This window comes from Haliotis asinina, chromosome 3, assembly GCF_037392515.1.
Source record: "Haliotis asinina isolate JCU_RB_2024 chromosome 3, JCU_Hal_asi_v2, whole genome shotgun sequence".
NCBI classification, from domain to species: Eukaryota; Metazoa; Mollusca; class Gastropoda; order Lepetellida; family Haliotidae; genus Haliotis; species Haliotis asinina.
Window position 1 is genome coordinate 14,508,328 of NC_090282.1, and position 15,927 is coordinate 14,524,254.

The following is a 15,927-nucleotide window of genomic DNA, read 5'->3' on the forward strand; positions in this document are numbered from 1 at the left end:
ATTTTCAAATAATGGACAACTGATGGGCATCCACAGTTCTTATTGTCCCATTGTGTATGCTGAGGGAATTCTGCCAAGGGTGGACAGCTGACCAGTTCCCATGTCGAAGTAACAGGGGATGACCCTATGACGTAATGAGATTGTTAGCAATAAACATTAATCTGTCTGGATCAGCGCTCCTTAACTCCGACTAGAGAGATCAAGGGACATTCCCGTAATTGGGACAGTGTTTTAGAGATTCTCCATCTACTGTCATTGGCAGTAACATAACGTCGCGGACACTAAGGTTTTCCTCTCCAGAATATGCTTGCCATATTTGTCATAAATTTAGAACACTTCTGGGTAAGGAATAAAATGCAAGAAGGATTATTTGATTCAGCTTGTTTGACAGGCGTGAAGAAACTGGTTTGCTATTTCTGTGAACACTGCAGTACCGGTTTTGGACTATTGTTGAAGTAGTTAAATTGTGCTTTACGGACGTGGGAGCTCGGGGTCGTTAATTTCGTTAAAGATTTACAAGTTGTTTACATGTCAACCAAACGTTGGTACGTATGAACACAGGATGTCAGTCGAAAATGAGTATTTGATAAAATTAAAAAAGAAGCGGATACAGCGTTTTGAGAAAGAGGGGGTGTATATTCAATTTTTCAATGGTCATTAAACAAAGAAAAGTTCAGGAACAAAGGGAGGAGGTTGAGTACCCCAGCACCCCTCCTATGGATCTGCTGGTGTAACATGCAATGATAGATTGCTATATATTTGAACATAATAATCGATGTTTGCTGAAATATGATGCCAAAATATATACAAGAGAGTCGTTTGTTGTGATAATTGTCCCACACTGCAGCAAAAACCAATAATGGGAAATGTTTTCAATATAATGTGAAAAAAGGAGACAACAATACCTAGCATAGCCACAGACCATAACCGGTTTATGGTCTCTGACATAGATATTTCCCAACAAGGGAACATCTCAAGGGGGGTAACTCCAGGTTCCAAACTAATCCAGATTCAGTTCTAGGGCACACGTCTTACCCCCGTGTTGTGCAATTTTCTGGAGGTGCAGTGATGGGTGTGTGTGACATGTATATATCCCTTGCAAGACAGCAGTGTTGCATAGTGCGCAAGTGACGTTATGGAAATCTCAGGTGAGTTTATGTTGACATCGCAACCAAGTCGTGTGTTCGGGCGTTGCACAGGTCGTTATTCTTTATTGACTTGCGGTGACATGCAAGTGATAACTATTTGGCACAGGTACAAAACAGGTTCTGTCGTCAGCTATGTATGTAAGACTGTCCGTCACGTGTTTTGTCATTCAGTCTGTATCTAGGTTGGCGCCTCATGAGTGATAGACATGATGAAGAAGTTGAAGTACTAAACAAGCTAGGGATGAGCGACTGTAAGCCCGTAAGGGTGTATTCGTTTTGTTTATTGGTTTATGTCTGACTTTTCAGTTTATAAAAAGTTTGTCAACTTGTTTCATACTATTTTGTCAAGTGCCTTTCCTGATGAATGGATTTTACACTTTGAGATATATAGACATTACTGCACAAGCATGACCGTCAAGTGCAATAATTTCTGTATTATCTTGTATTCATCTACTGGGTAGTGACCAGTTATCGCTGCGTACCAGCTATTGCCAACACCTGGCTGTAGTGCTTGTTAAGACAGTTTGTTTTAACTCTCGTTGCCTATCGCCTTAGCATGTGTTTAGTGATGTGTCACTGTGTGAACTACTACGAAAGTACAAATCACACTGTCTTGTCAAGTGCTACAGCCATGTGTGTACGATAACTGGTACACAGTGATAACTGGTCGCTAGCCTGTACTTCTGTCCAATAAAACATGGTAAGCAGTTTGATGACCCTCATCATTGATGTCACTCTCAATTGTTTAATGACATCATTCACAGTGACATGTAGAAACAATGATTGTCAGGCAAAACTGATATGTTCACTTATGATATCTAAGATATTGGTTTGTATCACAATAAAGATCAAGACGTTATTATTGTATTTACCATAAGAAGCACCCTGATGTTTGGTATACAAAAAATGATATATGGCAGTGGGCTTCTTAATTTAACAAAAAACACATATGAACTTTATTTTCATTAATTCAATGTAGTGGGCGATCAGTGAAAATGTTGATGATTTGTTTTAAGAAAGGATTTCCGCCATTGTAGGGGCACCTTAGATAATCAACGTCAGAATTTGTTTATCACCCTCAGTTTCTCAGTGAGGATGGCCAATCCCAGTGATTATTGATACATGTCTCACCTTATACAAGGGAGTTGCGTGTATTGTTTATCATCATTATATCCCAAACATGATTGTTGCTGAAAAGGATGAGCAAGCCCTCAATACTGTTTAATGTAACGTTTTCCATCCTCTTGGGTTTACATGAAAAAAATTGGCTTGCTACATGCCTGAGAGTGACAATACTTATGTAGCCCACTCTTATCACACTGACTAGGATCAAGGTTAAGAATTCTTTACCTGACGAATCACCCTTTTGGGATTGTTTGTACTGATCCATGAGATCGCATAATTTCTAAAGATTAGCTTCACTGGATATCAAGTGGGTTGATGTCAAGCCCACTGACATCAAATGTGACTTTCTGTGCTGGCAGAAGCAAGCATATGTTTGTTTAGTATTTCAGGGTATCACTATATCTTACATTATCTCTAGCAAGTCAAACAGTAGAAACTTGATCGTTACAATTATCGCCATCTTTCGGGTCATTCCTGTTACATAGCAACAAACATTTTCCAAACGTTTTCATTCTTTGCATGTTCCCTAGTTCTGGACAGAACTTAACTATTGTTCATTTTGGTGGAGATTACAGATATGATGTTTATAACACTGCTTTTTCAGATTAATTGTAGGTATTAAAAGACATTCTGAGGTGTAAAAGCAAGTTTACATTCCTTAAAGAAACAGCAACACAACAGGACAAAGTTTTACTGACATTGTATATACTTGTGTATATTGTATATACTTGTGTATATTGTATATACTTATCTATATTGTATATACTTATGTATATTGTATATACTTATCTATATTGTATATACTTACCTATATTGTATATACTTACCTATATTGTATACACTTACCTATATTGTATACACTTATGTATATTGTATATACTTATGTATATTGTATATACTTATCTATATTGTATATACTTATCTATATTGTATATACTTATCTATATTGTATATACTTACCTATATTGTATATACTTGTCTGTATTGTATATACTTGTCTGTATTGTATATACTTGTCTGTATTGTATATACTTATCTATATTACAGTAAGACAGATGTGGACAGTAAGGATATGACTAACCGGTCCACCATCTAGTCTGACCACAGCTAGGTTAAAGAAGAGTACTATTAATATTAACAGATATTTTTCATGGGGGTAAAAGTATTCTAAAAGTCACCCTAATTTATTTTGAAAAAAATATTGAAATCATAAAATTGCAATAAGCATGTAAAAACCCACTCATGTTTCCACTTATTACAGAAACATGTGAACACTGATGAGCAGAAGTGGGTATCACATGGCATGGCTTCATAAGTGCCTTGTGCCGATGACATCCTCTTTGACTTTACCTGAAAACTTTATAGTGTCTGTGCATTCTGAAGCAGTAAAAGATGTTCCCGAACTTGACCTAGCGTCATAGTTTACAAGGATGTTTGATATGAACAAATTTTACGTCTTGCAAGAGAAACTTCCAGTGAAGATGAAAAAGAGTTAATGAAAATGGAGGTACCACTTCACATTGCCATGATTTTTAAACAACACAATATAATTTATCAGCAATTTTATTTGTCAGCAAAATGTGATACTGTTCCAACCAGCTCGCCCGTACCTATAAATTTTGTTTTTTGAAATGTGATTGCTGTTCCTTTTGTGTTAACGGTTGACTGCAGAGAGTCTTCAATTTTCAGTCCAAACTGATTGTCCCTGAAAATATTTTGCAAAACAATAATGCTTCATACAGGGATAACAGAAATTGTCTGCTTAAAACATTACACTGTTGCAAGGAATTATTTTGTTGAAGAATCCTTGTTCTCATTAGTCAATCACATTGTCTCCATACAAGATGCCAGCCTAGTCCAGTGGAGATAATTGAGACACAGATAAGTTATGTCCTAAAAATTGGTGAATTACAAAATATCAGCCGAGACAATGTATATTTTCCTAGTTTTAGCTCATGGACACTGTTCTGGTGCCAGGTTACAACCTTAGAATAACACCAGGTCAACAACTGAGGATACAGAACAACTTGCACAGCACACAAAACCAGGAAAAAGTACATCATCATTTGCAGTTGTATTTATTGATAATGTTTTTTTGACTGCTGTATTTGGGGCTCAAAAACCAGAAAGAATATTATAGCAAAACATTTTCATACTCATGGGGAATCTCTAACTGATTTTGATAATATATATTTTACTTGGTTTAATCAATGTCAAAAACACGACTGAGAGTATGTTGCAACATATAATGATGTGGTATACAGTTGAATATCATGAAATGAACATGAATTAGTTTGTTCCAAATCAGCAGGCTATGATAACTGTTACATCAGTCAAAAACTGCCTCCAAAACTATTTACCTCGTCCCTGGTGCCTATTTCCATAGTCTGATAATGCTGTGCAACCCCAGGTAAAACAATACCCCATCTTACCTATTACAAAAGCAGCAGAAAAAAGTCAGTTTATATTACTGTAGTGCTTATGCATTATGGCCGACCTAAGTAGTCCATGGGCTGGACCCTGGAAACAGGGTTGTCAGTACCACATAGAGGGACCAAACAATATTATGTTTCTATTGTGAAGTGATATCATAACTTGTTGCTTGCACTTGCGGCATAACAGGCATCTGTAATAAATGTAATAACTAGGTGTCCATGTTATGGAATTGCATTTTTTGTCCCAAAGGTAGAAATGTACTACAGATGTATTCAGTCTTATTTGTCATATAGACTATACTTTCTCTGTGTATAATAAAATATCACTTTGTTCAGCATCTCTGTTTAAATAAGATGAAGAAACCATCTAATCCTTCACTTCAGCAAGGATTTCAAAGGACTCATCAGAACACTTAATCCCATTCTTGATATAGATGCACTGAGCTGGAACACGTGCTCACAGGGATAAATAGAAAGGAAGGTGTAGTACAGCTTCAGCAGCCGTGAGTCCATTCATCTGGTCTACAATCAGATCACCTTCATTCATTGTTTTCCAGCCTTGACTGGTTAGGCTTGGAATATCTGACAAAGACTCCACTTCCAAATGAATGACTTGTAGCTGGAATGAGATAGGTGTTTCTGAAGAGGTTCACGACAAGGAAGAAGCTATTGTAACTACAATTCTCCCTTTCTTGAACAGAAAGCAATGTACCATAGTACACTCACACCAGGGGCCTGTTGAGGACCCTTGAGGATACAAGTAAAGGCTTTAAGCGTAGAAAACTTGAAACATTCAACTGTTTCCAAAATGCATTCATTGTGAACATTCATTCATCCCTTCATGATTTTCAAGGAAAAGAATTTTGCGAGAAAGCAAAGAGCACTAACAGTATCGTAGCCAGTGGAGGCGTAGAGACCTGGCAAAGCTTTAAAGATTAGCTTTGAATAATATCATCAGTGTTTAAGACCAGAGACCTGATAATGTCTGAAACTGAGATAGCAGAAACTTTTTTCGTGATTATAGTTAAGTAATAATGCTTTGCATAAAAAATTGGGGTACATGTTTCTGATGACTTTTGATGACAAGTTTGTTTTTTTTCATTGTCTGCAAGTGATCTTTGTGTCATGCCCCAAAGCACCAATACTACGGGCAAAAAAATAAGGGAATTGATGAAATGAAAGTGAATGTGAAATTGCACAGAATGTCCACTGAATCAAATTTGGGCATGAAGTTCAATATCACAACACCTTGATGGCACACTGTTGATCAATTTCTGGATGGTTGCCAAGGGTATTGCCCTCCATTTCTCCTGAAGAGCTGCACCATGCTGGGCAAGGTTGAGGGGTGCGGGTTCGCCTGAGTACACCCTTCGCCTGAGAATGCCACATCGATGTTCAATTGGGGACAGATCTGAGGACTTAGCGGGCCAGTCCAATGTCTGTATGCCCTCTCGTCGGATATAAGCTGTGGGCCAGCGGCCCAACAGCTTTATCGGTCTGGCATTATCATCTAGGAATTCAAACTTCCTACTGATGATTCTAGCCAGTGGAGCCACGACAGGACACAAAATTTCGTCTACGTATCGTTGACGTGTCAAGGATCTATTAACGAAGACCAGATCTTATCGCCTGTCATGTGTAACATCGCCCAACACCATGACACTACCTTCCCCATATCAATCATGGTCAATAATTGCCGCTCTGGCATACTGCTCACTGCTACAGCTCCAACAACGTCTTCTGCCATCTGTGAATCTGAGGCAAAACCTTGACTCATCTGAGAACATGGTGTAATACCAGTAGCAAAAAGCCCGTCCTTGATGCTGTCTAGCTCATGCCTTTGGTGCCTATGGTGAGCTGTAATGGTAACACTCTTGAAAGGCTGCCTTACTTTCAGATGGGCTTGATGGAGCTGTTTTTTAACGGTTGAATGTGAAATTCATCGCCCTGTGATTGTATGGAATTCCCTGTTGATGGCAGGTGCTGATTTGAACCTATTGCATGGGGTCATTAATTTAATGAGACGATCCTGTCATGGTGTTGTTGATTTTGGTCTACCATGCCCAGGTCTCATTGCTACCCCACCCGTTTCACAGTACTTGTCCCAGAGGCATGTAATTACACCTTTTTGATTTACCCAACATTCAGGCAACTTGACACAATGATATATTTTGTCGATAGTATAGTCTCTCAGGACCAAATCAGAAAGTCGTAAATGTTGTGGTGCTTCAGAGCACATTGTTTCTCAGTAGCAAATCAGAAAGTCATAAATGTTGTGGCGCCCTAGTCTAGAGATCTAGTCTATTTCAGCTTGGCTAAGATGACCATTTTTTCTGCAAGAGACCTTGTAATGCATTATTGTGGGTCACCTTGACCCCAGGTTTGTAAATCAACATAAATTCATGAATAAATCATGACCACAAACAGTCTCAGCGACACAGGTACCAAAGAAGCCAAACGTATGCAATATGGCCAACAGCAAAGTTAGAAGATGTTGGCTTGGTACTCATGATACTCGTGTGCCTGTCGAAGAGAAACTGTGTCTTCCAAGATGTCAGTCAGAGCAACTCATATCATGTTGACTCAGTGAAATGGGACAGTGAAGATGCATATGCAAACTTGTCAGTAATCTGTTTTAACAGTGCGTCCCCTGTGAACTCCAGCATGGGGATAAAAAGTGGCTATGCTTCTCGTAAGATTCAGCTAAGGGGATCAGGTTTTCTGGCTCACTGACTTGGTCGTCACATGTCATCCCAGTTGCACAGATGGATGGTCATGCTGTTGATCATTGGATTGTCTGGTCCAGACTCAATTATTTACAGACTGCTGCCATATAGCTGGAATGTTGTGGTGTAAAATTAAACTCACTCACCCAGCATGGGGAGCAGACAACCCATATACAGGGAAGTCTAACGCAGACACTGCACACATACAACATACAACTGATACATGCTCAATGCTTTTATAGACTGAAACTTGCAGATTACCAAGAATATTTGAAAATTAGCTTCTGGCTGTAAGTAATGTTTATTGTATATATGTGTATGTATTGTGAAGGTTAATATAATGTTTCTCTTGTACTACAGGAGTGTTTTTCTAGAATAAAAGAGTTGACATGACTGGTTTGATGAAGTGTGACTTGTTTGTATGCGTCCACATAAAATGGCCTCACAATTAAAAAACGCCCCACCAAATGATGCTTACGATGTGTTGGTTACCATGGTTAGATTGGGAGAGACGCTGTAGTCATCGGACATTCAGGTAAGCAACATTAGCCTTCAACTGTGGGAGGAAAGCCAGAAGTGAAGCAGGTCTTAAGCTTTTAACCAGCTGCAGGGCGGAGGGGTATCCTAGTGGTCAAGGTGGTCAGTCATGCCAACGACCCGGGTTCAATTTCCCACATGGGAACAACATGTGAAGCCCGTTTCTGGTGTTCCTGCTGTGATACTGCTGGAATATTACTAAAAGCAGTGTAAAACTAAACTCACTCACTCACTCTGCAGAAACTGAAGTAGCCCAGTTGGTAAGGTTATAGCTCATTGTGTTGGAAGTCCAGGTTCCTATATCCACCCATATACAATATTTGAGGCCCATTTCTGGTGTCCCCTGCCACAATACTGCTGGAAGATTGCTAAAAGTGGTGTTAATGGTGTCACTCACCCACTCACTCTGCAGAAACTGAAGTAGCCCAGTTGTATTTTCACAGTATACAACTCTTTCTGGAAACTGGAAGTCGAGATATTTTGTTCATTGCATGCATTTCTGCATGTAGGCTATCACCCCTGAACATTTCAGCAAAATCGCCCCAGTGGCTAGGTCAGGAGAGCATGTACAAGATTTGTCATGAAGAAGAATATTTGGATAATAACAGTCGGTCTCCAGAGAGTCATCTGAATTGTAGACCATTATCGAGTATGGACATGAGGAAATGCGCAGTCTTGAGCACTGTTTGCTCATTTGCAATCCTAAGTTGCTAAGCTACATGGGCTGTTAATATGAATCTGGATCAAAATGTAATCATGGGTTTGACAACCATTTTCAAAATCATGTCTGCTTCACCAAGCTACCATTGTAGTGTAGTAAAGAGGCTTGAAAATAAATTTAAGGCACCCATTTAAATATATATACCTTTGTTAAGAAATACTAAGTTCTGAATCTATGACACCAAACTTGCTCCATTGTTATACCAGGTACAACGTTTGGTTCTTGAGTAAATGTGAGTGAGTTTGATTTTATGCCATTTTTAGCAATATTCCAGCAATATCACAGTGGGGGACACTAGAAATGGCTTCACACATTATACCCATGTGGGGATATTGAACCCAGGTCTTCAGCATGACGGGTAAATGCTTTAACCTCTGGGCTACCCCATCACCCCTTTGCTTCGGTAGGGTCTGACAACATAAAGTTGAACTACACTGCACTACATTGAACCAAGAGAGAAATTATGTCCTACCAGAATAACCTACCACAAATGAGAAATTTATATAACGAGTCATTTATTCATGTGGCCTTTTATCAACACAGTTTGATGATGTAGTATCACACCTGTTCACATATTGATGTTACCTGTGTAAGCATACCTATGAAAAGCTAATGACTCATGCTTACATGACAAAGGCATCAAGCATATGTATCAAAAACAGTTATTCAATGTAAATACTATCCACAATTATTTTTTGTTTCATGGATTGACTTGCCCTGTTAAAATATTTAATTTGCATATTGTATTGACAGCAATCCCCAAAATTTGTAAAAATCACAGAAATATTTTAAAATATGTTTTTGTTGAAACCTTTTTTTCTTGAAGTGTAATATCTGAAGTCAACAGTTCAAAACATGCTCATGTGAAACTCATATCCTTCATTTAAAGGTCATTTCATTTGGTGACATACTGGTGACATACCAGTTATCTGACTTCCATTTCTGTGGAAGTCATGGTGGCTGACCGGGTTAGGCAGCTGACTCGGCAGTGTGCTCAATTAGGTAGCTGTCTCTGAAGGTATAGGTTCAAATCCCGGATGTCAACCGAACAAATGTACTAGAATTTGTACTATACTTGGAAATTTGTAATCCTAAAGCTAACATCATTTTCATTTGACCACATTCTAGATGGCACTGTGTATTCATAGCTTCGGGCGTGGTAGCCATGCCAGTTTAGACTTATCAGGGGAAACACAAAGTCTGCAGTCTGGACTACCAGTTGTCTGACTTTCATTGTGTAAATCACTGTGGCTGAGTGGGTTAGGCAGATGACGTAGGGTGTGGGTTCGAATCCCAGATGGGACTCAACCCAACAAAAGTACAAGAATCTGTACTTTACAAGGAAAGTGTAATCCCAAATATAGCATGTTACATGATTAATGCAATATGTGTGATGGTGCAGTAGGAATGTTAAGTAGTTTCAGTAAAATATTCGTCTCGTGCACTGATGCATGACTTTAAGTGCTCCGGTTTAACAATGAAAGTATGAATGCAGGCTGTTTTCTCTATTATGGCTTCCTCGCCCAACTATAACAAGAGAGACTGATATTGTTGCTGTTTTGTACAGATGAGGCTGTCGTGTTCAATTACATTTTCAACAAACTATCACTGGTCTCAAAGCTATGGATGTAATTAATTAATACAGTATATTATATTTGTAATGTATATTACACCTGTGTAAACATTTCCAAATGTTTCTAACACAAATGTTTATTGCCTGACACAGATAGTCACAGAGCTTGGTAATGGGACATATATTGGCTATCAGTTCAGGTACTGCAAAGAAATATTGTTTTGACATTTTGCTTTACCTGTAGATGTCAGTTTCAATTATACCATGACTGTGGCCACATGTGAAGAGACCAGATACTGACCCCAACTGTAACAGTGTTAGCCTGAACTGGAAGATACCAGTGGTTATGTCATTGTGACCTACATTAACGGTTCACTGTGGGTTATCAAGACTCTGTTTATCTTGTTATCCATGGTATACAGTTCAATGCTGGCATCAGGATGATCTCTGGTAATACTTTCAACGGATAATGTGACATTTTTATTGTGTAATGGTCGGGTAAGTTTCAATTCACCGTCTTTTCTGCAGATTTCGGGTGGGCTGCTTATGAACCCTCCCACTGGACGCCCCAGTAGCTCAACGAGGTGAGAATCTGTTATCAATAACAAGGCCTCATTGAGAAAGATAGCATGTACTTTTGACCGTGTCATTCAAGTATCCTTTCTCCAGTGCAGTAAGACATTTTACTACATCTGGCTTCAGAGTAGTGGTTGAGTAGCTGACTACTTCTTGTTTAATGGGTTGTAATTAAAACCACAAGAACTGTCACGATGTATTTTGCTCTTTAGTGTTTACTCATGTTTCATTCACTTTGAGGATTGATTGTTTTCTTTGGGTATCATGAAGAATTTGTAGACCAATGAAGGAAAAGTGTTTTAGATATAACTGTTCACAATGCTCTGTCAAGTGCAGTGTCTGAGATAAGTTTCCAAATTCTGCTAGCCAGTCAGGTTAGGTATGCCGAAAAGTTGCAAGCCCACAAAATAATTCCCCAGCCCCAAATTTGAATGTAGACATTGGTTTGATCATTAAGCTACTAATATGATGAACATTTTTATTAAGCCATAATCTGGCATGATTTAAGAATCTATTATACCTTAAAGGCATTCTACAAGACATCTTCCGTGCTTAAATTTGAACAGAAAGTTTGTAAAATTGCGAAACACAAAAATTGTATTCATATTTCCACCTATCACAGAAACACCTGACAGTTAATCAGCAGCGAGAGTATCACATGACATGACGTCATATGTGCCTATAGCGGATGGCTTCCTCTTTAATTTTGTCCCAAAACTTAAAAGAGCCCATGGATTCTGAAGCAATAAAAAATGTTCCTGATGTCATTTCAGATATGGATGTTGTAATGTATCAATGTGAACCAATTTTACATCTTGCAAGGCGATATTCCAGTGAAGACGAAGAAGAAATAAGCGAAATGGAAACACCGCTTGACATCAGAATAATTTTAATCATAGACCATATGATATATCAGGACTATTATTTGTCAGCAAAACTTTGGGACAGTCCAACCAGCTCACCCACCCGTGTAAATACATGACCAGTCCCTAAGAAGATATTTTTAAATGTGATGGCAGCGCCTTTTGTGTCAAGTGGGTGACTGTAGGGTATCTAGGCTATTTGAAAACATGATTATGTTCCAGACTTTGGAAAATAGAAATTATCTGCCACAAAAATTACATTGGAATTATTTTGTTGAAAAAAAGTAGGATCCCAGTCCTCATTAATAACAACATTAATAACAAGTCTCCATACAAATCCTCTTCTGACTGAGCAGAGATAATATAAGTGATGCAGACAAACTATTCCCCGAATACTGGTTATTTATAGGGTGTGATGAAAGCCGGAAATTGCCAGAAGATTACAGTAAGCAAATGAATCACTTATTCCTGGCTTGCATCAGGTTGAAGCATTTCTCACTATTCCAAAAATGGCAGAGCGATTGTCATTTGCTTGTCTGGCCCTAAGAAAGACTGCATGAGAAGAGTCTTGATGGCGAGTGATGAATTTATGATTGTTGATCAGCCGTCGAATTCTAATTTCCCTAGGCCACCATTTTGGTTTGAGGACGAAGTGACCTCATCCAGCAATTGCTGCAATTACAAGCAGCTGAAAGTTAGCACTTCCTTTTTCAAGTGAATCTCTGTACATCGCTTGCAAGCGATTGGTTGTTTGTAACACACCCATAAAATACTAGTCAGGACAATGTGTATGTCTCTAGTTTTTGCTTATATACATAGTTATGGTGCTTGGTCTTAACTCGTAGAATGACATCAGTCTGGCCAATGACAATACAGAACAACTTTAACAGGACACACGCTTCCCTAAATAATTGAAGGAATTACAGCAAATTTGAAGGAATTGCATCTCAAATGTAAACAAGCACAGCCCACTCGCGAAACATTTACGGCAATATCAGTAGTGTAGCGGTAATAACATAAACACAATGCCCCTAACGGATGCAGTGTCAGTAATACTTGAAACATACATGGCCATCTTCGGAGATTTCTTGGCTCCGTTCCATGATTTGTCGCTCGCGTCCTGAAACTCACGCATGGAACACCCATCTCGGTGAGTTTTGTTTTTAGTTCCTACTATTTCATTTTTATTATTATCCACCTTTTACCACCGGTGTTGAATGTGTTTAGGTATAAGGTGTTTTCGGGACTTTAAATTGTTTTTTCAAGAAAAGATCATCACTGCAGAGGAGTGTCATATGTCATGCCCCCGGAGGTTGTTTACGTCTGAACATCGGAAGCCTCCAGGACATGACTTATGACACTCTTCTGCAGTGACGATCTTTTCCTAAAAAAGTAATCTATAGCTCCGACAACACCTCATACATAAACGCCTTCAACATGGAAGGTCAAAGGTGGATAATTATATAAATGAAGTAGTAGGAACTAAAAACAAAACTCACAAAGATAGGTGCTCATTTCAGTGATGCCATGTTTAGATGTGTGAGTTTCAGGACGCGACCGACAAATCACGAACCGAGCCGAGAAATCTCCGAAGATGGCCAAGTGTGTTTCAAATATTACCGACATTGCTTCCGTTAGTGCACTGTCGATATTGCCATAAATGTTTCGCGAGTGGGCTGTGGTTGTTTACATTTGAGATGCAATTCCTTCAAATTTGCTGTAATTTCTTCAGTTACTTAGGGGGGCCTGGGATACAGTCCTGATAACTAGCGAGTTTCAGTTTGAGGGCAAGTACTTTTGTACTTTTGTCTTTGTATTCAGCAATTTTTAAGGTAGACTTCAGCATTTAGGGTTCCAAACCGGAACAAACATTATGGTGAAACATTTTCAAGCCCATATGAAATCTCCTACTGATATTGATAATTCTCCTTAAACAAGTCAGAGAGATTGATATATTTACAATAGAACCACGTGAAATTTCACTAGCCAGTCAGTGAGTGAGTTAAAATTTAAAGTCACTTTGGCAATATTTCAGCCATATCGTGACTGCACTAGCCAATCAGGCAAGTGACTATGGAGATTTACAGGCAAGATTGGATTTTTGCTAGCCATGGGTTAGCAGTCCCATGACTAGTTCATGCACTGGTCCGGTGACTCTTAATTTGTATCTGTCCATGTGATGCCATAATTACGTCACACAGTTTTGCTCATGCCCAGAGCTGCAATACAATGAAGGAAAATTTTTTCTAGATACAACTGTTCACAATGGCATGTCAGGTGAGTTTAATTTGTATCGTTTCAGGCATTGCCATAAATGCGTCGCACATAGTGTTGTACTTGACTGGTGCAATACCTGTCTAAGTTGCACCACATGTAACAGGGCAGTGTTTGCACTTTCAGTCCACACCAAGTTTATGCATGTGATGGATACTTTCCAGATAGATGGACGTAACGAGATGCTTTATTTGGCCCTGGATATTTTCAGTATATTTGATCATTTAATAGCTGAAATGCATGTATTAACTGAAAACATCAGTAGCTATAGCTACCAAAACATCTAGTCTACATCTGTACCGCTGACCAGTTATCATCACTAAGAAATAATCATTGTATCAATATGTATTCTTGTTGATATTGTGAGAGGAGGATGATGATGGGTTTTCATTTTTTGAAGATTTCTTAAGGTAGTGAAGACTAACCTTAACGTTTCGTAAAAGTGTTACACCCCCCACCCCAAATGTTCATGACCTCTAATTCTTTTTGTTTTAGAGTTTTTTGGTTGTTTTACAGTATTATTCTACATGTAAGATACTGATAAAATGCCATTATCTTTGCAGGTGCATCTGGAATTTTATCAAGGTAGTTCAAGAGTCTGATACTTCAACTGAAATTCTCCAGGTGTCTTCAGTAGATTCATAAATCATGGAAAAGGATTTACAAGTGAATGAAAGGACCCCCATACTCACTGACTCAGGCAATCTTGCAATTGTGGAAAAGAAGAATGCAGATCATGATGAAAACAGCAATGAGAGAGTCGAGTTTTCATTTAACAAATTGAATCATAAAAAGAAGTTGACATTTCTCACATTAGCGTTTGTGAACTTCTGTGCATGCACATGTTTCTCTCTGCTTGCGCCATTCTTCCCAAAAGAGGTGAGTGCTAGTTATGTACAGGAATATTATTTTCATATTAACAAATACAGGTGAATGATACTCAGGTTAAAATCCAATCACAGTGGTATAGTGATGGTTTTAACAGTTTGGGATTTTAATGCAATAGTTCCACGTCAGGTCCTGTCTCGTTATTACCTGTTTTTTCCGAAAAGATACCCACATATCTCCTTAAACAGGTTGTATATTTTATCAGAAAGTTACAGAATTATATGATAAACATGTAGTGGTTTTCAGTGTATATCGCTGGCCAAACAAAGTTTGCAGGGAATACAGAAATATTAACTGTCCGTAACAATTTCTTTCTAAAACAGATCTTGTACAATAGAACCATGCAATGTTGTTGGGTTTTTTTGTCAGAATGCAATAATTTGTTGCATGTGTTCATGATTCATATATTCAATAATCAATGAGAAACTCTGCTTCAATACACAGAATAATAATATCTGCAGTAAAATTGCAATGTTAGATTTAACAAAACGATTTCCCCAGGTTTTACATCAACTTCACCAATATTCATCATGACATAATAGATCTGATATTCGAGAATTATGTTTCCTCAGATTGTTGTAATTATTCACAAACTGGGTCCTTTTACAGTGATCAGCGTATTCATTTTATCAATTTACTTCATTATTCAGTTGATCCAGTATTAAAACTGAAACATCTTGCCGGGAGCTCCCATGTTTAAGCTCCCGATATAAATAAGGAAAATCACTGTTCTATGGATGAAATATTTTATCCACATTTAAGTACAGTACCCGGGGCTTAAATTTAAATGCACAGTATTTTGATAAAGAAGAAAAGAATCAATTTTTTAAAACTCTTTTAGACCAGACCAATTGTATTTCCTGTTTTACGAATCCGCCTGCCATATTTTTTCAAGAATGAGAAAAAAAATAAAAATGGATTTCCCACGCTCAAAAAATAAAATCCTAATGTTTTTATCAGCTAAAAATGTAAACGCACAAGGAAATACTTTTTAGGGGTTTTTTTTACCCATATTCATTTCATAAATTGCCAAAAGTAGAATATTTTGAGTATTTAGAAGG

The 15,927-nt window shown here is 38.2% G+C and overlaps 1 protein-coding gene across 1 annotated transcript in view; it reads left to right on the forward strand.

Annotated features, from left to right (window-relative positions):
- The first annotated feature begins 10,644 nt into the window (after nucleotides 1–10,644).
- The window catches only part of LOC137277522 (MFS-type transporter SLC18B1-like), a 39,980-nt gene continuing 34,697 nt past the window's right edge, over nucleotides 10,645–15,927 (forward strand). Inside the window, exons 1-2 of the mRNA XM_067809292.1 lie at nucleotides 10,645–10,715; nucleotides 14,542–14,857. Of these exons, the coding sequence (XP_067665393.1) occupies nucleotides 14,627–14,857 (231 nt within the window). The 5' untranslated portion in view covers nucleotides 10,645–10,715; nucleotides 14,542–14,626. The remainder of the gene's footprint in view (nucleotides 10,716–14,541; nucleotides 14,858–15,927) is intronic.